The sequence below is a fragment of the Chamaea fasciata genome, unplaced genomic scaffold, assembly GCF_029207755.1.
Source record: "Chamaea fasciata isolate MVZ Bird 193981 ecotype frontalis unplaced genomic scaffold, bChaFas1.0.hap1 SCAF_8, whole genome shotgun sequence".
NCBI lineage: Eukaryota > Metazoa > Chordata > Aves > Passeriformes > Sylviidae > Chamaea > Chamaea fasciata.
Window position 1 is genome coordinate 16,678,082 of NW_027094093.1, and position 27,755 is coordinate 16,705,836.

General features: G+C 37.5%; 1 protein-coding gene across 3 annotated transcripts in view; it reads right to left on the reverse strand.

Moving 5' to 3' along the window:
* Nucleotides 1–823: 823 nt before the first annotated feature.
* The window catches only part of AGPS (alkylglycerone phosphate synthase), a 48,398-nt gene continuing 21,466 nt past the window's right edge, over nt 824–27,755 (reverse strand). For 2 of the 3 annotated variants that reach the window (XM_066189862.1, XM_066189860.1), the window contains exons 6-20: nt 26,494–26,565; nt 24,862–24,941; nt 23,192–23,272; nt 21,991–22,116; nt 19,871–19,979; nt 19,319–19,446; nt 16,698–16,749; nt 14,404–14,480; nt 13,144–13,256; nt 12,548–12,617; nt 11,555–11,616; nt 10,399–10,488; nt 9,903–10,002; nt 8,147–8,204; nt 824–1,118 (exon numbers count right to left, since the gene is read on the reverse strand). In XM_066189862.1, the coding sequence (XP_066045959.1) occupies nt 997–1,118; nt 8,147–8,204; nt 9,903–10,002; nt 10,399–10,488; nt 11,555–11,616; nt 12,548–12,617; nt 13,144–13,256; nt 14,404–14,480; nt 16,698–16,749; nt 19,319–19,446; nt 19,871–19,979; nt 21,991–22,116; nt 23,192–23,272; nt 24,862–24,941; nt 26,494–26,565 (1,340 nt within the window). In that variant the 3' untranslated portion in view covers nt 824–996. Of the gene's footprint in view, nt 1,119–8,146; nt 8,205–9,902; nt 10,016–10,398; nt 10,489–11,554; nt 11,617–12,547; nt 12,618–13,143; nt 13,257–14,403; nt 14,481–16,697; nt 16,750–19,318; nt 19,447–19,870; nt 19,980–21,990; nt 22,117–23,191; nt 23,273–24,861; nt 24,942–26,493; nt 26,566–27,755 lie in introns of those variants that run through there. The other variant, XM_066189861.1, reaches the window with a different exon arrangement.

The window sequence follows — 27,755 nt, forward strand, 5'->3', positions numbered from 1 at the left end:
TTCAATGGACAATTAAAATTGTGGCTACTTGTGGAGTAAATAAATGATTCATAAAGGCCATAGGAAACTGTACAAAACTTAAAGGGGAAATCTCACTTCCAGGATGACAGTAAGTTGTCCATTTAAGTGTTTTATTAAAGTGTTGTGACTGTCTCAAAAGACAGTGCTGGGCAGTTTCATTCGAATAACTGAAAAAGGTATTTTGCATCTGTGCAAAACAAACACAACGGAAACAAAAGCCATACACACTAGGACTGAAGTACAGATGAACACAAAATTTTGTTACAAACCTGTTTTCAACATACAGTGAGAAACGTCCATTGTACAAAACTTAATGACTGACCTACAGTTAATTTAAGATTATCCCAGCAATGCAAATACAACTCAGAACAGCTCAATTGTGTAAGATTTTTCAGCAGTACTACAGTGAGAAACTACTGAACTTTTAGTAGTTTGACTTACACTTTCTCTTTTGATGAAAGCCTACATTTGTACTCTAAGTATTTGCTGGTTACAAGTCTGTTACATACTTAATCCAGTACAGGGAGGTACTCCTTGGTGTTCTCTCATTTGTCTCTCAGCAGCTTTCCTTCAGCAAGAGGCTGGGCTGTGCAGCTGCTTCTGTAGAAAACACTGTTGTCAGTCTTTGTCCTCCTTGCGGGGGATGCTTTAAGTAAGAAACATCTGGCAGTATCCAGCACTGAAAATACTGTCAGCTCTGCTGCCTAGCCCAACTTGGAACCCCAGACTTGCATTTCCTGGTTGGTACTTTGTGCCCAGTAGGTTGGAACATTGTTAAGTAAAAGTCCATAAACACTAACAGTGATGTTTACACTTTATTGGGGGAAGGGGGAAGGGAGTAGCAAAAATCAATGTAAGTTACTAGTTTTTAAAGTTTAGTCTATGTTATATTTGATTACTGGGATATCAATACAATGAAAATGAAGGAATTTTAACAGTAATTTTAAATTTTTAGTACATCATTTGTGCAGGGCTTTATAAAAGATTTTTGTTTCCAAAGATGTTATTGGGGTCCACATATTCTTTAACAGATCTCAGCATTCCCAAGCCAACATCAGAGATGCTCTCCTTCATCCAGCGCTTCCGCAATTTGCCTACTGCAAAAACAAAAACAAAGTGTTTCAATATATGGCAGGATTCTAGGAGCCAATCAATCTTGTGACCATGAATGAATAAACACTGTGTGATAAATGCTTTTATTCAAAAATGAGAAATGTTTTGCTTTATTTGATTTATTGAGCCCACCAGACTATCAAGCTCATTAAGCTCAGCATACTCCCAGAGGAAGACTGTGTTCCACACTGTCTACTTTCTTTAGAAACTATGAAATTTAGATGAAGCTTAGGCTGAAATCACATGTTCTGTTAAGACAAGGAATCAGTAGTAAGTTTTAAAAAGCCACAAACTAATTTTAAGTTGGAAACTGTACAGGAGATTACTAAAAAGCAGAACCTCACACTTCTTGATTACTTTAAAGTAAAAACATAACTCAATAATCAAGCTTAAACCAGTATTGGTTTAAATAGCAAAAAAATGTTTCTATGAAGAAGGCTTAATATTTCATTTAAAAACTTCTATACTGGCTGGTAATTGCTCAATACCAGTACATAAGAGCTTTGTTTCCCATGTAAAAATGGCTATTCACAACATATACTGAATACAAACAAAGCTGAAACAATCTTTTAAGAACTTATTTCACTAAATTCTCACAACAGTCCTGTTAAATGGCCAAGTGTTCACATGCTAATTAACCAAATCATCAACTCTGATTAACAGATCATTCAAAACTGAGGACATTTTTTTCATTAAACACACTCTGGCATTTAACTTGTCAGCCTAAAACACAATCCATTCGTCAGTAATGATAAGATATAGTAAAGGTTTGAGAGACAGAAGCTTTAAAAGTATCTGAAGCTAAATTCAAGCCATCTTTTGTGCCCTGTTTCAGGGTAACCATCAAACTGTCATTGGAATAATAAATTACCGGGACACCTCTGGAGAACAGAGTATATTTGTTTATACCTTAAGGAATATGAGCCAGTCACAATGCCAACAGAAAAAGCAAATAATGTGAGACAGAATGAAATTTGCGGTTTGCTAGAAAATGACTATTAGCAGCATGTGTGTCAAGATCAAAGATCACAACTGAAGGACAAAAGACTCTGTCATGTGGTAGGAGCCCTGGCTGTATTTTGCAGCCCCAGCTCAAGAAAGAATCCCCATCTGTGAGTACACTGTCACTATGATGTGACTGACTGTCTGACGTGGCTGAATTTTATCTGTTAGAACTTTAATACTACTACAAAACACCTGAATTGTGGATGTGGCTTGACCATCCCCTCAAGTCACTCACGCTGGCTCTTACACAAGCAGCTGAAGAACAGTCATTACTATTCTCAACTGTTATCTGTAATATAGTTTCAGTGAATGTGTTCTGTGGTTATGGATGTAATTGTCCTGAAAAGACTGCAAACAACTGCTCCAACAAGATGGAGCACATTAGAATCACAGCAGGATGCCCAACAGCTAGCATGCCTGCCTCTTTTACACCTCCAGTAATAATGCAATTCCACAAGGAACTGAACTACTGTCTGAGCAGCACCAAACAGTCGTTGCATATTTAATGAAGTCGCTCACCAAGTGCTGGAAAACAGAAGGTGCTTGGAGTGCATCATTAGTTCTGTCAAAGTGATAATTTACACATCTATCTTGTCAAATTTTCTATGGTTTATACTTTTGCAATAATAAATCTAACATACATCTGATTAGTGAACTGGAAAGAAAAAAAGCTGTACTACAGTTACCAGCAGTCCTTCACAAACATGCTCAACAAAAAGATTTTAACCCGTTGATAACAGTGAAGTTGATTCCCTGCACCTACTGTTCAGGTCAATAAAATATACGTGGAGTTTTCAACTACTGAAGTTTTCCTGTTGAAGTTAAAAAGCTTTGAAACAATCTCTCCTAATTCTAAGCTGGTCAATCACATTAAATGGATGGACTATTTAATGTGAAAATGAGAGCAGCACTTAAAAAGGTCATTTATATACAGTTTCACTTCAGGTTAGTGCTGTGCTATACATTTTCGGGTCCTTCTCCTCCACAGGACAACCCAAATGGCTTCAAGTATGAGAAGAAAAAAAGAGGAAGAAAATGCCATAAAAGATGTTAGTGTGAGCATAAAAATAATTCCAAGTGACAGAGTTGCTTACCTCCACTATAAGCCTAGCTAAAGAACAGCTTTGTGCTCAAGGAAGCCTTAACTTCCCTAAGATCTTCCCTAAGATTAAGCCTGATCTTATCACAAACTACAGAAAAACAACTTCTGACTTCTAGCCTAGAGAAAGTAGACTTTTCAGTTTCAGCCCTGCATGATGGCATTTATCTAGAACTGACAGGGGACAGTGCACAAAACCAGAACTGATACAAGCATCTACCACTTACAGGCTTTCAGCACGGGATAGTTTTCACAATTAAAAAATGAGATCAAAGTGACCTGATTCTATATGCTACATCATAACATTATTAACAATGTACTTGTAGTAGCTTAGCACAGCAAGTTACTACTTGTCCACCATCACATGCACCATCCTTGTGCCCCCACTGGAAACAAACACAGCCCTTCCTTCTTGCATGTTCTTCCTCTGAAGACACCTAAATCTTGCATCTGAAGGGAGGGTGTCAAGAGGATGGAGCCAGGCTCTGCTTGGTGGTGCCAAGCAAAAGTACAAGAGGCAATGGGCACAGGAAATTCCATCGAAGCATGAGGAATAATTTCTTTGCTGTGCAGGTGCCCAGGCACTGGAACAGATTGCCCAGAGAGGGTGTGGAGTCTCTCACTGCAGGTATTCAAGAACCTTCTGGATGCAACCCTGTGCAATGGTGCTCTAGGATGGCCCTGTTTAAGCAGGGAAAGTGGATGAAATGACCCACTGTGGCCCCCCAAAAACTTACCCATTCTGTGATTCAGTGATCCTGTGTATCCAAGATGAGGTACTAGAGAATCAGTTTTCAAGTTTTACAGGTGGCAAGTGGCCTGTTCCTGAGCAGTCTAATAGTGCCTTAAAACATTCACTGCCAGCCTATTACACCAAGTGCAAACCCCACAGCACGGCAGGGAGCCTACTTCTCACAAGGTACTTCAGATCAGAAAGGCAAGGAGCTTGTTCAGTACCAACTCCAAAGACAGTCCAATGCCAACTTTATTTTTAGGTTTTTATCTATCATTCTAGTTCACATACAAAAGGGAAATACATGAACCGCCTGAGTAACTTTTCCCCAGCTCTGCCACAAGCTGCTCCATGTTGGTTTCATTGGAAAAGTTGTTCTTCTTTCCAGTGCCCTTTTTCACTTGCACGTTTTTGAAAATGCATCTGGAAGGCTACAAAAAGTCCGGCTGCAAAAAATGGAGTGAGCAAACAGCACGCAGCAATTGGTTTTCTCAGTTTTGGAACATGAAGTGCCAGGGCACACATAAACAGTTTTGGAAGGAAAGTTTTCATGTAGCTGATTGATTCCAGGAATTACTCTACAGCCATTCAGAATAGATTTACAGCACTGTGTGGTCGCAGTGGAAATAGGTTCTGGTGGCACTGCACGTGGCTCTGGACTTCCTGTGCTCCAGCCCTTTCAGCTTGAAGAGTCAGTTCCTGCACAACAACAGCTTTTCAAAAGGAGCAGCAGTGACAGGTCCTAAGAAGGATGAGACTCATCCAGCTGTTGCTCTTCCTGAAGCTAGCTGTGCTTCCAGAAAGCAGCTCTCTGCCCTTATAAACTGCTTAACATGCTATTACTCTTCCAGGAAGAGCTCTGCAATAGTGAGAAACACCAGTGCAGTAATGTAAAACGTGGCAGCAATGGAGTATATTGGACCAGTGTACATCAAGTCTACTGCATAATTAAGACCATCACCATAACATTTTGCATATTTTCAGTTGGTATCTTAACAGCTGAAACACTTTCAAGTTTGGTGTTGATGAATCAAGAGGTCCTTTCCTTTTTTTTTTTTTTTGAAAAGGCACTTGAAGATGACTATTCTATTAAGACTTTCAACAGACCAAGGAGGAAAATACAACTGTGTTATTGCATTATTTTACATGAGGTTACTCCATATCTAACAAATGTATCAGTTTCAACTCATTCCAATGAGTAGAGCAAGCTCTAGTATGCTTAACCTAAGAGTAGAAGATTTTATTTTTCCTCTGTGTAGAAGAGAAAAGAATGTGGTTAACTAAAAGAACTTTATAATTTCAGATTTTGTAGTTTGTCTGAGTTAATTACTGCACTGTATGACTTATGCCACAGCCCCTTAATGCCAAAGAATAGCAACGTCAAACGTGTAACTGAATGCAAGTAAGGTGTAAGGTTTGGTTTTTTTCTTTGTTTTGGGGCTTTTGCTTTGGTTTTTAGTGTTGTGGGATTTTTTTCTTATTTCCTTTCCTACATAAACTACCATTGATATAATAGCTAAACCTGTGCAGCCTGGGCTACCTGGTTAACCTTTATTTTACTCAGTTGTCTAGAAAGGAGAAGAAAATTAGTTCTATTATGTTAAGTGGCTAAATGGGGCTATTTTCCTCAACCCCACAATCTGATAATTGTTTCCTTAAGCAACTAGTTGTAGTTAAAACAGTCCCTCAAAGGGAAGCAATATATCATCACTTTTTACACTGTTCTTTAGTTTTACATGGGTCCTTAGCTTGGTAATATGAAAGGGATCAGGTACAAATCCAACCTTCTCCCTTTCTGATGGTGTACCCCAAAGGGGTTATAGTTGTATTTATTCACCAGTCATACCTACTGATACTTCCTCAGCACATTATTTCATGAATACAAAAAAAGGCATGTTTGATAAAAAGAGAAATTCAGGTGTGACACATCATATGGGTGTTTTTAGGGCTTGCCATAAATGATTAGAATAATTATTTATCTGAACTTAAACTTGTATCTACAAGAAATTGTCATTCCTAATGCGTCTTTTTAAATGGTAAGTTTCTAAACACTATCTATGGGTCTCTAGCAACCTTACATGACTCTCAAATCTAAAGATACCCAGTACCCAGAAAAGCAGAAGGACCAAAGCTGTGCTTGAAGATGTCCAACATCCCTTTCTAAGCATAGGACACAGTGAAGGCAGGGTGACAACTATAATGGGGGATGGGGGGAAGGAAGATTTTTCCACAGGAAAGTCCTTCTGAAACTACTCTTCATAAAGTTAAAAAGTACCATGATTTCAGTTCTCACTGTGCACCCACCTGCAGTTGGTACTTCCCCAATGTAATGTAATTTATACATCTACACAACTCAAACTGTCAGATATGACCATTTCTTCACTGAAGCAGTATATGAAGATTGACTTAAGCAGGCTTTGTATTTCCTATAGCCTCAAGTCCCAGACTACATCTGTTTTCTTTGATACACAAACCCAGAGTTAAAATAGCTCCATTTATCACAGTGTGATTGTAGGCAGACAAATCAGCCTGTCTGTTCCCAGATAGTGAAAACAACTGTTATTAATCACAATTACAAGACAAACACCAAAGGAAATTGCACCACTATTTTCTTTTACCCCACACAATAGACCAGTCAGTGCTAAGAGTGACAAGGCTTGAAGGTCAGTAAATAAAACCGACAATATCAGGCAAATTTTCAGCACCACATCTACTAAGCACTGGAAAAAATTAATCTTGAATATTGAACACAATGAACTGCCAAAAAAACCCCACTCAAAGTGGAAAATATGTACCAGTACCAGAGGCAGTTATGCATACAACAGGAGCATATGAAGTTGAACAGAAACCCAGTTTTCAAAGCTGTGGAGTCACAAGGTTCAAGCATGTTTCAAGGGTTTGAAAATGCTATATAATTTTTTTTTTCTTGTTCAACACATGTGGTAAGCAAGGTTTTATATGGTGAGGGCAAATACATCCAAATGTGTGACAAGCTCCAGCTGAATGCGAGCTGGATGAAATGCTAGTCACAGTAAAATAGAGCTGCCACAGCAGGGAAAGCATGAGAGTAGATCAAGGCCGTAATTCCACATCCAATGTGTGAGAATTGACAGGTCCACTATACCACCATATTAAAGATTTAATCAGAGGGCAATAAGAGCATATTAAATAAAAAATACTGAAACCTTTTCACTCATGTTATAACCTACACATCCTTCAATATCCTGATACTGATAAAGCAGAGTCCATTTCAGTTTCCATCACAAAGCAGGATGTCTGAAAACAGCCCTAGCTAAAATCTTCAAGTTTAGGAAGTCACTGAAATGTTTTAAAGCACAGCTTCTTGCCGTTTAGATTTTTCCCCCACATACAGCTTTTAGAATTACAATTTTTTTTCTCTAGTTTTAAACCATTACACTTCTTTGCTCTTCTATCTGTGACCAGGCAATGCCCCAAGAGAGCAGAGAAACAAAATGCATTAAAATAATCAGTTTTGAAACTGCACAAATCACACTGACTTCTCAACAAGTCTGACATCCAAGGTTATAGCAATCAAATTAGACGATCCATGAATGTGGGAAAAGCACATGTGGGAAAAGCTCAAGTATAGGAAGTATCGCTTATACGTAACATATTAATATTAAAGCACAAAATAGCTTGTGAGGATGCTAGTAACACAGGACAAGTAATCCCCAAACTACAAGAGAGGGGACTAGGTAACTAGAACTTATCAGACAGCACGCCAGCAAAGTCAACACTTATGTAAGGTCAATTATGCAACAAAGAGTAGATTGCAACATAGTCCAGTTTAAAGTCATTGGCTCTTTCATTCACACATGGCCTAAGCACTCTGGAATTTGGGCTAACAGCATTCCTAAAGCCACAAGGGACACAAAACTGTCTTCAAACTGTGAAACTCCCATTTGAAGTCTTTGTAACTGAATATATAACTACACAAGGGTCCATAAAAGTTGTTTAAGACAAACTGATCAAACTAGAAAAAGAGTGAGAAGTTTCTAGATAAAATGCCAGGACATCTCCTTCCCCCTCGACCCTCCCCAGGTAATGTCAGTTAATGCCATGAAATATTTTTCAGAGTTCTACTACAAACAATTTGATGTACTCATGAATATTTAGCAGTATCAAAGAGACTAATATTAGACTGAGAACATTACCTCCATGGTGATGTGAAAGACTTCCTCCATTGGCAAGTATTTCTTCTCTAGCAGCCCTCTAAATTTGAAAGATATGGTATTTATTCAACAGCAATTGCACAAGATTTTTTGATTTCATTAAATGCTTGCTATTGCACTTGTACACACAGGTGTATGAAGTTTCTGAAGTAATTAGGATACATTATAGAGGTAAACATTATAGTTCAAACCTGTAGATAAAGGTAAGTAAGAGTCTTCTAAATAAACATTATCAAAGCCAAGGCGTTTCAAATGGCATCTCTTGTAACAAATGTATTACTCAAGAATAGAATATTCTGGCTGACTTTTCCCTTGCCAAAACTTAAAACAGTCCAGTGGTTGGGATGCTCATTTGGAAGACGATTAAGTCTCAATAAAGAAGTTTGAAAACAGACTCATCAGAGTGATTCAAGATCCTTATTCAGATCAGATATCAACCCAGATCCCCAAGATCCTGGTTGAGGCAGTGAGATACTTTATGACAGACAACCCATTCATGAGTGCAGTTTGTGGCAGGAAATAAAATTTAGGTTTTTTATGTTAACAACGTTCAAGTTGTAGAATCTTCTTTGCCATTCACTTCTGAATAATTAGAGAGCTTAGAAGGTGAAACAATGAAATCTTTTCTAAGCCCAAGCACTACATTTTTTTTTTTCCAAAAGACTGTACTTTTTTTAGGAATAACATATATAACTGTAGCTATCCAGTTAAGAGATTTTTTCAGTCTGCCATAAAGTACAAATACTTGGTCAGTAAACTCACTTTGTTAGGTTAAACTTAGTCACTACAATGAAAGATGTGCATCCAAGTCATCACACAAATTATTTCCAATAACAGTAATATCCAGGTATAAGTAAAGTTTCATTAAATAAACTCTCAAGTATTCAGTCTTCAGTGTCTTACATGCAACAGCATGGAAGCCTCTGAACTTGTAGATAAAACTTTGCATCTACTTGTCAAATTCAAGAGAACTTTCTAAGAATAAGAATGAGAAGAATGATATCCTAGTTATAAATACTATTTCTCTACAGTCCTATTAGCAATTTTCTGGTGCTGAAGTTCGAGCTAGGAACCAGAAGGTCAGACAAAAAGCAGTTTGGCCATAGTCCTTCTAAGAATTACATCTTGAAGGTAACAAGGATATTAGTTTCTGCTAATTAGGTAAGTACAGTGTTTCATCAGCCGAAGTGTTACAGCAGAATTACTGCAGAGCTTCTTGGCCAATGCCGAAGCAGCTTACAACTGGTCTAACAGACTGGACTTAGAACAGTGCTTATCTAGGCCGAACAGAAATGGCATGAGACAGCAGCATTCCTTATTCTCTACATGCAGCACTGTTAATTAGGTATCATCTTGACAGTTTTACTATCCATTTTACAGACTGAATATCAAGCAGGAGAAGTAGCTTCATAAATAATGGAACTAAGCAAGACTAGTTTACCTTGGATCTGGGGTTTAAGGTTTGAAGTTTCTGCCATCCAAGAAACTCTAAGTCAAGCTCTTCTGTACTTCAGTCAGAAGTATTGATTTACTGGTATCTAAACCAGTCACCTGGTAGTCTTTTCTCTACTTGATGAACTGTTAACATGTACCTCTTATTACTGATAATGATCAAAGCTTTACAAACAGATTTTTGAGATCTTCCCTGCAAAATTCAGTAAGCTTGGCCAATAGGTTCAGAACAAAATACAGGTCATCAGCTTTTCCCCCTCTGACTATTGTTCCTTTTATACATTACCTCAATTTGTTCATAGACATGAATAGGATCACTAATTCCTCTGTAGTTAAAGGCAAAGTAGAAGTAGACGCATGCACCTGCATCGTAAGTCTGTGTCACCCTGTTGAAGAGAACTGCATTACAAACAAAGCTTTATGATATGAAGTCAACCACTATGTGACATTATAAAATTCATAAGATTACTTCCTATCTTATTCAAAGGGACAGCATCTTTTTAAAAAAATTTTTATCCTTTTTGCTCCTAATCCATGAGTGACTCAATGCTATGACTTTGAAAGTTGAAGCTCTTTAGTCATTACACTTGACTCTTGTCCATATAAGCAAGAGTTTAAAGCCTAAGCAAGTGCTACTAATCCCTTGAATTTCCCACACTTCCATGTAATCCATTTGCAGGTTCAAGAGGAAGGTCAAGGCTACTAGTATTTGTAATATCATCACTAGATCTCTTACTAAACAATGATTCAAGAAAAATTATTTAGATTATTGCATGGCTTACCTACAGGTGGAAAGAGGAGCAAACTGAACACCCTTTTCTTTGCATTCTCGTACTATCCTTTCCTTTACATTTCTACAAAGGTCCAAAACCCTGTAACGGGAAACACATTGAAATATAAAATTTTAGTAAGTGCTTTTATACAACTTCTAAAAAAGAACAAGTTAATCACTTTATGGAAAGTTACACGGTCCTTACGAGCCAAACTAGAAAAAGGTTTTCAAAGCATTTGCTTTGGTGAGGACAATTTTAAACACTTTCTTAAGCCCTTTAGTAAAAATTCATTGTCTTCTAAAATGAGGGAGAGGCAAAACAAATTGGTGACTAAGAAGTTAGCGTGCTTCAAAATCTATAAAGCTAAAGTAAAAGGAAGAGCACTTTTGCTTAAAAATTGTCTTCAAATTTCTTCTACACTCTTGGTAGAGTGTAGAAGTTTGCCAATTTACAAACAGGGGCTGGAATCTATAATTGCCACTAAATTCAATAGCAAGGCTATAGGATTGCCAGCTTAAAGCATCAGACTTTGCACTGAATGCTGCAAAGCTTTGATTCAAATCACTTTAGATCCTATTTAAGAGATTTCAGGCTCACCAAATGGACAGGAGCATCCAAAATGGTTCTGTATATTAAACTCCTGTTGTGGTCAAATGTTTGTCAACCACAGCTAACAGATAAAATACCCTTATGTAAAAGATCTCAATCTTGGGCGAAAGTTACCTTTTCAGTTCTCATTTCCCTACATTACTGGAAAAAGAAAAAAACTTATTTAAATATACTTCATTTTTTTTCATCTTAACTACAGACTAATCTGTTTGAAATATACTGCTGATTCCACACATGTGGCTGCTCATCCCCCACTACAGTTACTGTCACCAATGTCTGCCTCCTAAACAGGACAATTTCAAGTCCTAAATTTGTTACAGTAAGCTAACCTAAGATTAAATATTATTGAATGCTTGATACACTGCATTTACAAAATTCTGGTATGTAATTTATCAGCAACTTTAGCAAGAACACAGAGCTGCAAGACTTGAGGTATGTCAGGCTGCATCCAATACATGTAAGCCCTAAAATAAGCATCCTCATGAGCAAATAGGAGTTAGGAATAATTTGAATGAAATGAAGTTTTAAGAAATTCTAAAGAGTAATCAGAGTTTACCTATCCCAAGGAACAGACGTCTCAAATGATTCTCCTATTACGTAATAATCCAGGCCCAGGTCCTAATAAAAAGAGTAAGGATATTATCAGTAACATTCAGCATCAGAATCTGGGATTCCAGTGTATGCTACACAGCTAACAGGTGAACAACTTCTTAGCTGGCAGGAGAAAAACAGAAATTCTAATTTAGCAAAAACACCTATATGTCCCAGTGACGTAAGTTTATTATTATGGAAATAGGGAAGCTCTTAAAAGACAAAGATAACAGTTTGATGTCATGGCTACAGTGAGACAACTTGTCAAACAGTCAGCAAGTCTACAGTAATCAAATATTTATATCACTGTAGTACCAAGCCAAGAGTTTCACTGTGCTCATCAGTATAATACCTAGTAAAAATATTTTTTGCAATGTAATCACTGTCTAGATAGAAAAAAACCAAAGATCTTCCCATCGTACACACAACCTGCTGAAATAAAGGGAGATTCAGTGATCTGCCCCCAACAAATCAAACACTCAGGATGTCCAAATTGTTCTGAAAAATAAAAAATCTCAAACAGTAAGACTAAAATTCGTAAGAACAGCTGCAGCAGTTTAGACAAAAAGTTGGTTATGCTGGAATTCTGATTTAAACCAGCCATAAGCAGATTGCCAAAGAAGAGTAAAAAGACAAGTGAACACATGAGTATTTCAAGTACACTCCAAGCCTCCAATTTCATTCACCCTGTGGATTCTTCAATCTAATCTCCCTACCGTTTATGAGAAGCTGTTTTCTTAACAAGAATATAAATAATGTCTTTAGGGTGTTCTGCAGATGAAATTACATGAATAATCCTGCTCAGAAACAGAAGAGATACAACCTCTTGGAGAAGTCTGAGATACCATCCAAGGCAGCCTGCTCTCAGATTTCAGAGAAAGCCTCTTCAAAGAAACATCTCCCTGTTTTGTTACATTAATTAACAGAAGCTGCAGCAGACGGACAAAAGCCAACCTACCCGAAGGTAAGCGATGACAAATGTCAGCATGTATCCTCTCTGTCCATTATCTTCTCCTGCTGCCAAGCCACTGCAATTTACAAGAATTTAATGAATTTTCCACCAAATTAGTTACCAGTTTACAAAAATATTTATATACCAACTTTGATTATTAAACATATGTGTAAGTTCAGCTGCCAAAGCTGTGTTAAAGTAGTTGTTAATAGTAAGGTCTCTTCACTAGAAATCAGAAGTTACTTCAGACCAGACCTTTATTCATTTCTCTTTTCACTCCATAACCTGGAAATGAACTTAACAAAATATTTGATGTGATCTTAAAAGGGCTGGTTTCCACTTTAATAACATTCATTCTATATTTAGTAAATATTTTTCTGCAATATACAGGAAGCTGAAGTTTTTCAGTAAAGTTACCTATGAGTTAGTACAAGCCATATGTATCAAAGGGAACAATCAGTAGCTAATTGACTGCTGCCACTTCAAACTAGTAAATTGAGAACATATCCATACAGTAACCACTACAAAAATATGGTAGGCTGATTTTTCCCTGGACAGTCCATTCCCAGCCTCACACTGAAAATATTCTTTGAAAAGCATACCCGAACTTGGTGGCAATATCATAGACTTGTTTCTCGTGCTGAAGAACCTTCTCTCTGTCACCCTCAAAGAGCAAGGTAGCTACACACAGTATGTTGGGATCAAACCCTTTAAACTGCAAAGAGAGACAAACTTTCCGTTAGTCACAGTCTATGTGGTAGAATATAAGGAACAGGTTTTTACTTTTCAAATACATGGCATGTGCCATGGTCAGCAAGTGTTGCTGCAATTGAGAGGAATGATTGGGAAAAAAAATCTTTCAAAAATTTACTTCCAAAACACTTAAGCTTTTCCTTGACAGGACAGGTCAACTCAACAGAAATTATCTGTCACCTCTCTCCTCCTGTTAGAAAGCATGACAGGCAAAACAGCTATCTACTATGCTGTAGAAAAAAAACAGGTCTTAAACGCTTTGAGCAGTAGAGACATTCAATCTGCTATTCCTATCAGCTATAAAAGAAGGAAGAAAACTATGACCACCACGAATGTGGAGGGAAGGAAAAAAACTTCTGGGCTATCTCTAAACAGAGTATGTATACCCTAACAAAAGAAGTCCCAAGACATGCTATTTCCCACTTCAATAGTCCAAGAAAAAGCAGCAAAACCAATACTAGTCACTGTCTTCCAGAGTATGCCCACTCTTGGAAGATAATGAAATTTTCTACATTTGAATACCCATATTTGGAGGAACTCTCTAGTTAGGTTTGGAGGGAAAAATCAATAATAAGAAAATATATTTAATACAAAAGCCTAGGTGACGTCATTTTACCACCAAATAATTGTAGGTTAAAAAGGAATGAATTCCAGAAAGACAAAACAACAATCTATATGGGAAAATCTGCCAAATAACTTGAGGACTTTGCACAATTCTAGCTCACCGTAATAACAAGGTAGATCATGCCTTGAGAAAATCTAGGAAGATAAAAATAAAGTAGATTGTGGGCCTTGCTCCATCAGTATTCACTGATGATCACTGGTCTGCAAGTCAGGTAAACTGGTTCCAGTCTTCCCCTGTCACCAAGTTACTGTTAGACACGGCACATTAATCTCTTATACAGGTATGACCAGTGACAACAGCTCTCTTGGAATAACTCCTCAAACACAATCTCATTTGAAGTAAATCACCTTTAGAACCTCAAGTTCTTACACTGCAGTATCAGTTACGCTCAAACTCAGCTGCATTAGAAGCAGTTTACCAAAAAATCTTGAATTTTATGAATAGCATGCAAAATTCAAACCAATATTAAAAACCTCAAAATTACCTTTGTGATGTAGAACTTTTTCAGTCCATCCAAAAACGATGTAAAAATGGAAGCAACTTGTGGTTTAAGAGCATGACCTTTGGCAAAAAGCAGAAAAAGGCATATTAAAGCAAACAGTGCTCTTAAGATTCTTACTTCAAGGGGCAAATAAAAAATGGCGTGGTAGTCAAATTTACTAAAATTGCTTGGAGCATTTTGATTATCAAAATGAAACAGAATTCTCACTACTCATTTAGAATGTGATTTAGGAAAAGGTTTCATTAATTTTTTGAAGACACGTACAACTGTGCACAAATATTTGACACTTTAATTAAGGCTGCCTTAGTTTAGATTTCATAAGCCTACGGCACGTGGAAAATTTTTAAGAGAGCACTTCATTATTTTTACACCACAAAACTAAGCAAAAATAGTGACTTTTTTTCTAAAGTTATACCAAAAGCACTGAAACAAACAGCCAAAAATGGTGCAAGTTAGGAGTCGAGCAATTTTTTCCTTAACAGTTATATCACTTGTGTGAAGTTTTCTACATAAAGCTAGTAATTGCTTCCTTAATGACAAACGGGGAACTAAAATTACCAGGATATATAAATGGTGTCTTGGAGCCTGTTAAATTAACATCTCCGCCTCAGGACTGGGTTTAATTGAGATGAAAGTCTTTTACTGTTTGTTCCATTGTTTTCAGTCACAAACAACTTCTGAACTCTCATTACTGCTTCACTTTAGCAGCCTGGCATCTGGCCTACACGCTGTGAGCCCAATTCATAAAAAGTTATGCACCATTTACATGACACTTCCTTCTAAAATACTTCACAAAGCATTTCCTCCTGAATAACACATGAACTTCAACAACTGACTGCTCTTTTTTCCTCCTAAGCAAAGAGGCAGTCTCTCTGCAGATACAAACCCCAAGGAGGATACCTACAAGCACACTTCAGTACGTACACAAAAAGCATGAAAAGACATGAATTTACTAAACCACAATCTAAAAAATTACTTAATAATGACTACAAGAAAAATCAATATTGACACACCTGAAACTACGTTTACAGCTTGCAATTGGTCAAATTGTGCTTCCCAAATAAAAAGAAATGCATCTGCCTTCTGTTGGACATGTCTGAGCAGAACAGCACAACACAAAAGAGCGAGCAAAGCAAGCAGCAAGGCTTGCTGGGCCTCTCAGCTCTTACAAATCACAATTTCCTTGGTTTGAAAAATGAAGTTCAGCTTTCTCAACACCACTACATTGATGTCATTTGAAACTGACATTCATCACTAGGCTTCTGTGCAAAAGAAGTTTCAGAAATTCTGACTTGTTTAAGTACTACAGTAGAGGTTTTCAAGGTCAGTCACAGTTCCCATTTTCATCTTCTGGGTACAATAAAAATAGCACGGTCTCAGCAAGTTCTGCAAGCTATAAGCTTTTGGGGCGTGGAACTTTCAGGTCTCCATGAGAGTGTCTTGAGCCAGAACATATCTTCTACCAGATTTACTAGAGTTTAAAATGACAGCTTTCCCTAAGAATTGCTAAGAAATTATTGTTCTGCATATTTGACATTGTCCTATTTAGGTGTTTGAACTAGTTGAAATTTTACAAAATCTTTTGTCTTCAGGAATCTTCTGGTAGCTTCACTGACTTTCAATACTTAAGGCCTAACAGCTTAGATGCACTTGCATGCATTTACAGCATTTACAACATCTGATGTCTTTTTGAAAACAGACAGATCACTTGGGACAAGTATGTCATTGCCTGTCTCGCACTCAATCAAACATTATGATATCAGAATATTTTCAAAAAACCTACTACTTCTAAGTAATCTCTGAGATGCTTTCATGAAATTTAAAGGAATCAACCCACTTACCTTGAAAATAAGGTGTTGGCATTCTGATTTTTTTTTCATATCCAACTTCTCATTAATACTCTTAGGAAGAAAATGTTTCAAGTACAATATTTTAAAACTAGAATCTCTGCTCCTTTACAGGAAAATAGAGGAAGATATTCCAGAATTTCAATCTCACCAATAGACTAAATTTCAAGAAACGAAACACACCAGAAAACCCATCTCATTTATAGGCAGAGCATGGCTCTTTACTGACTCAAGTAGTTGATAGTGTTTCCTCAGTGACAAAGACAGGCTTCTGTTTCTGAAACTCACATTATGGCACTATCTGGAGTTTGAACTCTGTGTTCACTGCTCTCTGTCTAGCTTTAAGCAAAAGAATTACTACCCAAAACAGACTTAAAGTACTAAAACCCCCTTGGAAACAGATGATACTCCATGATGATCTGTACTTACCAAACTGAAACTGTGCATTGTCAACAAGGCGAATTGATGCAGGAGCACATCTCTTGGAGGCAAAGTTAGGGGAGTAAGAGGGAGGAAGAATAAAAAGATCATGTACATAGTTGGTTTTAAAATTCATTACAATCAAATTTTCATTTTAAAACAGTATATAAGAAAGCACACTTTGATACCAGAGACCTCTGGCCATCATCATCATCATTGTAACGGGGTGACTATAAGCTTGTTTTCACTGAAACAGCAACATCTACTAAGTATGTCTAGATAAAATGCATTGAGAATTTTCAGTTTAACCTCAAGCCAACACAGCAATAGTCCAAAAACACCAATCTGCAAATTTTGAGTGTTTTTCTAAAATTGCATATGCACTAAAGATAGTACACTTGTTTAGTACATCAAGCTTATGTTTCTGTGTAATCAGAGATACACACATAATAAAAATCCATTGAAAAAGTTTAATTGTTGAGGGTCACCCTGGCAGGCAGCTGAGCACTACACAGCTGCTCACTCAGCCCCCTCCCCAGTGGGATGGTGAAGAAAAATCAGAAGGGCAAAAGAGGAAAAGTCCATGGGTTGAGATGAAGACAGCTTGGTAAGCAAAATGGGGAGAAAACTCCACAAAAGCACAATGCACAAAGCAATCAATTATCATCAGCTGACCAATATGCAGCCAGTCTTCAAGCAATGGCAACCCCTACAAAACACTTCCCTCCAGTTTAATTTATGATCATGATATTATGTGGTATCTGGCTTTAGTCAATTTGGGTCAGTTGTCCCAGCTTCTTATCTGCTCGCTGGTGGGAAAAGAGGGAGAAACAGAAGCCTTGACACTGTGTACACATTGTTTAGCAATAACTAAGCCACTGGTGTGTTAACACTCTTTTGGTTACAAGTACAAAAGCTAACACCACACATGCTGCTATGAAAAGTTGACTCCATCCTGGCTAGACCCAGTACACCCATGCTCTGCTGTCAGACTGCAATCAAAATCTGTACTTGGGTCTAATCTAGATTCTGCACTGTACAGGAATCTGAAAAACTGTAAGAACAGCTGCCTTCAGTTAGGTAAGTTTCTGGTCACGCATATGCCTACATCATATAATTGCTGATGGCCATGGCCAGTCATACTGAAACGCACAGCCAGAGGAATATGACAAAGTCTGAATTTTAGGCTAGCCATCATCTAATCACATGGATATGGAAGTACTGCTCTTTCACTTCATTTGACATGTTCACACTTAACAATATCATTAATATGTATTTGGTCACACAAGACGAAGAAAGAGCATGAAGAACTAAGGGAGCTCACCAGGTAGTTTGACAGAAGGCTGTGGGAGTGGTTTTAAACAAGACCAACCCACCCACAGGCTGGTTATTCTTGCATTAAAGTGGACTGATACATAAAAGAGCTCTTCAGACAGCAATCATTGTAATTACTACTGAGATTGATGTGAGGGGCAACAGAAGAGAGTAAGTCGTTCAGGCTCAAGTAAGCAGAGAAACGCAGCAGCAGCGACAGAAGCTTAGAAATGGAGCAACATTAAGGGCCTCTTTTTTCCCCTCAAACTAAGCCCACAGATAGGGAAAAGACTTGAGTTCTTTAACTGATTTTAAATGTTGATCAGCCACACGATTAAGCATTCCCGAGAAGTCTGCTCAGGTACCTTTAAAAGGAAGGACAAGCGCTAGCAGTAGAAGCACAACAGAGAAACTGGCAAGTGCTGCTGACTAGCATATACATGTCATTCACATACCAGTTTGAACATCTGGCTTGGAACATTAAGTCATTAATTTAGACCAATCACTGGAAAAAATGTAAAGCTGTGTTTAGTTTGGCATTAATTAAAACATTTCTGAAATTATTTCCCCAATTCAGGGTACATTCTACCATTCATATATATAATTTGGGATGTTTTGCACAGAGCAAAGCAAAGTTAGTCAGTGGAGAAAGAGGCTAGCCAGAGTAAGATTTGTTTGGAAGCATAGCCTTGAGGAAAAGTACTACAGAACTTGGATACCTAAGCACTTCACTACCTGAAACCATCTGACTGCACCATTCTCTATTTAAATACCTCAGTGTAAGCACAATTCCTCTTGGAAACATCCACCTCACCTGTCCATGTCACTGTGCTCCAGGCAGTGATTTCTAAATACAGGCCATATCCTTCCATTGCATTCCTTTTGTTTCTTTACCACTTCAAAGCCATGAATTCAACTGCCTTTTATATGTATGCTGCAAATCAATTCCTTTAAACACTGGTCCCTTTTACACAGTCCTAATTAATCTGAGGGTAAAGTTCTCAGCTGAAGGAGATACAAAGCTGAATTTTTCAGACTGCAGTATGAAAACAACTCCCACTGAAACAAAACTTTAAAAGGCCTGTCCATGTTTTGGCTCAGAATACCAAGCAAAGGCATAACATGCTCAGTCCTCAACTGAGTAATTATCAAAATCCTCATGATCCATATCCTGCATTCCATGGACCGTACATGCTTGCGAGATTCCTACCTCAAATTCCTGGTTATCAATTGCCAAAAATACTGAAGCATCAACACACCCCTACTGCTAGAATCCATGAGTCCTTGAGTTAAGTCAACATCCAGCTTTTCTTTACCTGCTTTGCCACTTCCCTCAAGCAGGCCACCCCTCGCTCAAAGTTGGGGAAGACCACAGAGCCGTACTTCTGGTATTCAGGGACTGGGCGAATCTTTATTGTAACTTCAGTAACCACTCCAAGAGTTCCTTTAGAAGAGGAGAAAAACTGAGCAAAATGTTGCAAGATGAACTTCTTGTAAGCTACCCAACTTAACATTTACCAGAATGTTGTAAGTTTACATAAATCAGAAATCCCAAAAATTCAATTTGCAGTAGCAGGTGATTTATTTCTCACTTTTTACATGGTGAATTCTTACAAAAAATTCTCTAAATCATGCTCTTTGTTACTAGACTTGCAGGCTGATTCCACAGGTCCATTTAAAGCAGTGTTAAAAGCTGCAACTTCACAATCCTAATTAAGGTCTCAATGTTTTATCCTAACACAGGAAATTCATGCCTGCACAATGCCACCCATCAACACACTGCAAGCCACAGCATTAAAGATGCTCAAATAATCAAACATTACAGAAGCTGAATTAAGATGCAGTATGTGAAATTACTCTGTTTATACCTTCAGATCCCATAATGAAGTGATGGATATCAGGTCCTGTTGACATGCGAGGTACTTGACAGTTTTTTTCTACTATTCCTCTAGGAGTTACCATTTTTATATGAATAACCTGTTTAAACAAAGTGCAGTGACTATAAATACTAGCATGAAGCACAGATTTTTTTTATATTTATATTCCACAAAACATATTAAGTTTGATACAGTTTGGCTTTATAGGTTTTAGACATTCTGTAGGCAACCCCAAGAACCTGAGGACTGTTGCCAACCATTATTTTAACACAGCATGGTTTCCGCACAACAACATATTGTTTCCATTCTATGACAAATCATATTAGCTGGTGGCAACATCAAGGCAATACCAGTTAAAACTGTTTTGCTTCTCAGCGTAGAACTTCACAGATAAAACTTTACATATACTAGGATTTTAATCCAGAATATACATCATACTAGAGAGGAAAAAAAGTGAGGGTTTAAAGTTTGCTGAAGTTTTGCTTTAGAACTGCTGCTTGATAAAGCTATTAAAATTCAGTCATTGATTGCTACAAAAATATTTCAATTAGGAGGAAAGACAGAAGTAAACTTTGTTAAATAGATTATCAATAAGACATGTAGGGCTAAAAGGTTGTTTTTTAAAAAAATATTTTTCATTGTTATTGTTTCCAGCTTTCTTCAGGCACATGCAATAGAGCCCATAGGTGGGGTTTTTTAATCCTCTATTCAATTCAATCCTCTATTTTATACCAAGGATGGGTAGAGTTTCAGCTTTTCTTTAGTGATGCCTTTAAATGAAGCAAAATTACTGAATTTCAGCTAATGGCTTTAAAACTTTCAAGCACAGGTAGCTAAGTAATTTTCACTATATGCAATTTATGAACCGATGATTCTGCAGTCAGTGGATTTTAGGCAGCTTATATAACATAACTGTTTCAAGATATAAAGTTCGTCAGAAGGTAAACACCTCCTTGAAACATTCTCACTGTGCTATTTTGAAACTTATGAACTGTTCTGAATCAATTTTCAATCCTATTTTCTCCTAATGAAAATTTCAGAAGCTGTTTTAGCCTGAAGTTATGCTTCCACAATAGAGAAGCCTTCTGCTTCCCAACTCCCAGTACAAGCAAACTGTACCATTCAGTAACACTTCAGGCAGCAGGGGAACGATGACACTTTTTAAGTGCTACTAGTTTTACTTCAGCCAGGTCTACTGAATAAAAACTGAAGTTCCTGCCAGCCTCAGTCACTGACAGTGAAGTGTCACATCTATGCACAGAACATGCCTTAACTATGAGCTGATGAAAAAGCCTGAGGTAACATGGATACATACATTACCTAGAGTGTGCCGCAGGAAAGAAAAAAAAATGCACACATGGAAGGGTTATACAAATTATGAGAGAAAGTTGGAAGCTTGAAGCAAAAAGGCAGGCAAAGTCTGAGCAGTGATGATTTATCTTCAATATATTCAATGTTTTTGTTATAACAGAAAATGTAGATTTTAAAATCAAAAAGTGTGCTTAAAAGTAAAAAGATTACCTTAGTCAATATGAAGTTGAACCATTTTAATGACTAAAACAGATTCAAGAGTAGGATACTGCCATTCCCAGTCCACTGCTTCCTTCCTCTGAGTTCCTACACATTGTGTGGTGGCACTATCTCTCACGACTGTGCACCCACATGTTCAATTAGATCAGCCTACTGATTTAAAAACTACTGCTAGCCACGTAGGCGTGGGCATGCAGGAAGGTGGGGAGCTTGCTTGCTGTCAGAGTTACACAGTTGAGCTAGACATCTTCAGGTACACACAACCGGTAGGAGAGAACATGGGACTTCTGGAAGTTTGACAGGATTATTACACTGGATTAATAGAGAGTCCAGAATGGTAGAAGACAACACCAGAGTCAGGACAGGGTAACAACTCCTTAAGCTAGTCAGTGAGTGCCTAAATGAATTTATTTTTTTACATCAATGATAAGAACTATTAGTACTAATACCAAAAGCACGGAAACAAGCATTTCAGTCAGGATTTGATGCACAAAGAACCACAATTTACTTTTCCACTGTGAGTCATTATAAAAGTTAAATATCTGAACAGAGAAATTATAACAAGTATTAAAACTACTTACTAGATCTTCAATGTTTCCATAGATGTTTTTTTTCATGCCTGATGCTCGTGTTGCTACCCATCCTCCTAGTGAACTGAATTCCATGGAGTCTGGTTCATGGCCTGTACAGAAGCCACTTTCAGCAAGCTAAAGAAAAGAAAAAATACATCCTACAGGTCCTGCATTGACTTAGTACTCCAAATTCAGTATTCTGTACTTGTTTGGTTTGTTTGAGTTTTTTTAAAAATAAATATTCTGATCACACACCCATTTATTCAACTTTTATCTTGGATATGTACATGACATGCAAATTGAGTCTGCTTCTACTGTGCCTACCTGTGCTACCTATCACCCTATAACACTCCTCCCCTGTATTTTAAAATTGAGAACTCTATTGCTCAAAACAAGCTGCAAATTCATACACATCTGCAAAAAGTTATAACTTAAGTAACTGCCAACTTTGCACAAATGCTGCCAATAAATAAGGCACTTAATCTCTTGTTCTTTCTATCCTAATGTGATATGCAGCAGGTCTGCAGAAAATTTGAGCAAATTGCCTGTACTTAATTCTCTCAAGGAGAGATGTGTTTTAACATACAGCCATCTGGTTGGGCTTCCTGTATGCAGCATTGTCAACTACTTGTGATGCAGATCACGCATTCCTGTACATTAAGTAGTCACTTGTTTCTCATTTTTCTGCATTAACTTGGCTTTGCCATCTGCACAGCACCTGAGGTTGACTGGATGCCCTCAAAATTACGACACCAAGGCTGTCAAACAGCAAGAATTAAAGGCCAAGCAGTCTCACATTAAGTGATAACTGCATTAGTGCATTTGAGATAATCAATTTGCACTGACCAACTGATAACAATCATGTTGGACAGCTGTATTTAAGTATATCATGTAACATGGGACATTAACTATGTTCTGTTGTACACAGTGGTTCTAACTTAAAGACTGGAAGTCACTTCTACACTTCTATTTCTGTATACAGCAATTCATTTAGCTCATGGTTCTCTCTATACCACAGGAACTTGTGGCTTTGTATGTTTACTGGTCATATATTAGAAAGTGTGGGCTCACAACCATTGCATATAATTCTTACCAACTGCATGAAAACACACAAGAATTAAGGTAGAATTCAATGCTTTTGACAAAATATGAACAATACTTAAGAAAAAAAATATAAAAAAACCCCAGACACTTAACCAGATAAAAATACCTGTTTTTCCAGATCTTGTCCAACAATGCCAGCTTCTACACAAGCTGTTAAGTTCTTTTCATCTATCCAGAGAATCCGATTCTGTTGAAAAGCCAATCGAAACCAAGAATGACTGCCTAAGATTTTTGTTTATTTCCTTCCCTAGTGCTATAGGATCAACATGCTTAGTCATACAATTTACTATTAATATCACTCCAGTTATTACATCCGTGGAAGCTGAGGCTTTTCACTGCCTCAAACTGCTTCACAACAGGTTTCAATTTATGAAGTCACCACTACAAGAGACTAACACATATATTTGTCAATTTATACCTGGGATGTTTACAGGATAAAAAGCAAAAAAGCCCGAAAAAAATTAAATCAAAACTCTTGCAGGAGTTTCACCCTCACAAGGCATGGCCTAATTATTCAAAGCCAACTACTTCAGCTCCTTCAGTTTCAACATAAACTGCTTAACTGATCTCAGATGCCTATTTAAATCAGTTTTTATGCAATATAAATCCTATATTTAAGATGAAGATAACCATTAGGTGTCTATTAAAATAGTAAAGCTTCAGCAATCATCTTAACTGCTCTGAGACAAACATGTTTTAACTTTGACAATGCTTCCTTTCACCTTAATTTTCTTACGTTTCCTCTTCATTAATGATTACAAGAGCTGGCTGGCAGTCATTCATGACACATGAAAGTGGTTTATTTTCTGACTCAAATGCTTATTTACACATCTAGCTGACAAAAAAGCAAGATAGTAAGAATTAACCACATTTCCTTGCCACACCCAAACCTAACAGAAGTCAAGAGTTGTGGGCTGTAAATCAAGGAGTTCAAATGAAGGCTGAGTCACTACTTGTTGGATTTCATTCTGCATAAACACCTGAAGAGCTTTCTTCAACTAGAGCCACCACCTCTGCAGAAAAAAAATCACTCTGTTTAACTGAGGAACCACTGAGTGGAGAAAACTGAGCCAAAACCCAGGTCTTACCTTCGAGGCAAAAGGAGTTAATAAGCTCAGCAGGTACTTGAAGGCAGTAAAGCCTTACATCAAAGATACAGAGCTGTTTCTGAAGCATCTCATTACCAAGTAGCCATAAATCTATCATTTTTAAAGTACAAAGCTCCTTCATAATGAAAAGATGAAAACTAGCAATAAATTTTACAGAACTTCATTTCTAGACTGCCATAAAGCTCTGAACTTCACATTCTCAAGATGTTATCTACACAAAAACCCCAGTTATCTCTTGAAAGTTTATCCTTCAAGTTGATTTATACATATTAGGTCAACTTATCAATCTTTAAGTAATTTGAAGTCTAGTGCAAAAACTAGTGAAATTTGCAATAACAACTTCCTCCTAGCCTTTCATTTACCCTCAGATACAAATTCCAATATGGAAGAAGAGTAGCTTTCTCTGAGTTTGATCACCTAAAGCTGCTATAAGGCTTAACAGTGATTTTTTTTAATTATTATTAAATATATGCTGGTCATATGAAGTAGTACAGAAGTAATATCAGAAAAACAACCTGAAGGAGTACCAATTTAATCATCATGGTGCTAATTAACATTTCTTTCCCTACTTCATTCCAGAAAAGAAAGAAATGTCATTCCCTAGTGATCATTCAAGTAACTGTAGGATGATTTAAAAAAATTAAAATAAAACTTTAAGAGATCATACCATTTGTGATGTATCCAGGGAGACAATTGTTCTTTTTTCTTCTTCAGGACATTCAAGGGCACTAGAGACACTTGTACCTCCTGCAAATATGGGAATGATATTGTGATCATAAAATTCTCAGGTAGCTTTTCTTCCAATAGCATGCCTCTCTCCCTCCTTTCTGATCCGGAACTGAATAAAGAAAGATCACTGAAGTTAACTGTTTGAGGCTAGTGATTAGCCTCTTAAGGCTGCCCCCTTCTCCCAGACCAGGTGTCACAAAATCAAGGCAGCAGTGGAGCTGGACAATGCTTTAGCAGCACTCCATAACAAACATGACATTCTGTGACCATCTCAGCTGCTTCTGTTAAGCCCAGCACAGAGCTTTAAAACAAAGAAGCATAAGAAATTACAAAGCCATTCAAGAAACAGAGAGCTACAGTTTCTGTATATTCTTTAGATATCACTATGGAAGCCAGTACACTTCAACCTAAAAACTTGGAATAAGAAGTCTGCTAGTACATGAATGTAATATTCATCTGAAAGAAAAAAAAAAAAATGGAAAACGTTTAACTATATAAAAAATATAGGATAAAATGAAGCATCAGACTTATAAGCAGTTTCTGATGTATCTTAATAGGATGTCACGCAACAGCCTCAAAGAAGCCTTTTGTTTCCCAAGACTGCCACAGCCATAGGAAAAGAGAGGGTACGATGCTCAAGATCCACAGCAGGCTATGAGAGGAAGAGATAATGGCAAGTACAGAGAAAGTGCCAGCTAATTAAACACTCTGCAAGAGCAATGAAGTCCATCACCTTTGTTTCCATTGATGAAAAAGGTGGCACTTTCCTTAAATACCAACCCCTACTGTAATAACTTCACAAGTTGACTGTGAAGCTTGGAAAGCAACTTGAGGATCCTACTGTATCCTGGACAGTGAACAAGAAATAGCCAATATTGCTGCTTTCAGCTCTACTGGTTTACTAGTATTAGTTAGAAGGTGACAGTCTTTCAGCCTTCCAGATGCATCTGGCAAGGGTGAGAGCACTTAGGGAGGAACCAGCTCCACATGTTTGGTATCGTCTTCAACTGAAATGCTCATCTTCTCAAATAGTTAACGCCCTTTTGCAAGGGCAGTACTACAGCATAAGCAAGTACGAAGTAAAACACACAGATTTATGCCACAGAATTAAGAGTTCTTGACAAAAACCTTCTCGCAGAATGAGCTCATGAAAGCAAACACCCCATGTTTCCTAAGCTCTATGTCAAAACAAAGTAGCTCACAACTCTACTTCAGCAGGCTTAGAGGAGAAGACATCCACAATGAAAACCTGAAGTCATTTACAAATTCTTTAGGCAGAGAAGGACACAGATTGTACAGGCCTTTAGCTGTACTCTAGCTGGAACACTTCCTGAAAATTCCTTGCCACATGAGTCTCTACTAACCATCGTCAAGGAAATTAGAAAAATTTTGCAGTAGTGGTTGACCACAATCCTCTCTGAAACTTTGAGCTCCAACAGTGCAACAAAAAAAACCTTATTTATACACATTGTGGGAACAGAGCACAAGTTATGAAGAACACATATTTAAATTGAAGTAGACGACATTTTCACTAATAACCTTAGACAGGACATTTCATAATTTCACTTACCACCAAATGGTATTATGCAGAGATTGTGTTTGCAGGCTAATTCCACAATTTTAACTACGTCTTCATGGCAAACTAAAAAAGTACAAACAGTTAAAAAACATGATTTGTGCTTGGTACTGTTATTTGTGCTTATTACTAAAAACTGCAGTCTGAATAAGCAGCAGCTTCTTTACTGACACCAGCAAGGAAGACATTTCAAAGTTAGGCACTAAATAAGAGCTGGGCTCAGAAGTAGCAGTTACAGGGTAAAGGTTAAACCTCAAACAATTCTACATTTGAAGAACTAACTACAGTCTTAGTCCCTTGCTCTATGCATGGATTGAGACTACCTGCAAATTCTCAGGGCAAGATGGGCCACCAAACAGTTAACAATTCATCTAGGTATCTTGGAGAACAAATCACATGTAAATCTTTTATTGAAAACAGGCTGTCCAATTTATTTTAAGTGAGAAATAAGTCTCTTCTGAGAGATGAACAGCACATCTTTTTCTTCCTGGCTGACCCTCAGTTTCAGAAGTGGAGTTGCTGATGGAATCTGGTTTTTCAGGATGCATTCTGTACCTGGTCAAATAGGGAGGCCAAAAGGCTTGTGCACAGCCAAGTAGAAGGATCAAAAAAGAGATCAAATACACTGCATCCATGAGTTTGTACAAACACCAAAGAATAAACAGGACTAAATAAATGGTTTCCAAACTCTGGCTACTCTGCTCTTGTCATACAGAGCTGTTTTAAATGAAGGCAGTCAATCATTTTGTTTCAGCTGCTTTTGGAGCTACACAAAATGGACGTTGTGGCAAGTACGGTTCACAGTCACCAGTGCTGTCAAGAACCTGGCCTCAAGAAATGAATTTCATCTTATAGTGCCTCTTTTCATGCTTCCCATATGTGATCTTCTCCTCTAAATAAAGGAGGCAAAACTGAGTAGGACTAAGTTCTTGTAAGAAATTTTGAAGTGTTTAATGCAGTACGGCTCTCAAAATTATACAAAGTAACAAAAGTCAGAATCATACAACTGAACAGAAATTGACATTTACTTAGATCAAATGACTTTTTGGTTCACTGCTGATGAATGGCACGTGAAGTAGTTCCTAGTGACTAGAGACACATGACTCAAGTAAAAAAAAAAAAGCATCTGTATCCCTTTACTAGACAGAAACAAGCAGGCCGAGCCTATACTCTGACTGCACTGCTCTCTCTTCCAGTCATTGATCTTTTGTAAAGTGTTCTGATAGGAGTTAACAGGTGTTATACTTTTCTTTTGC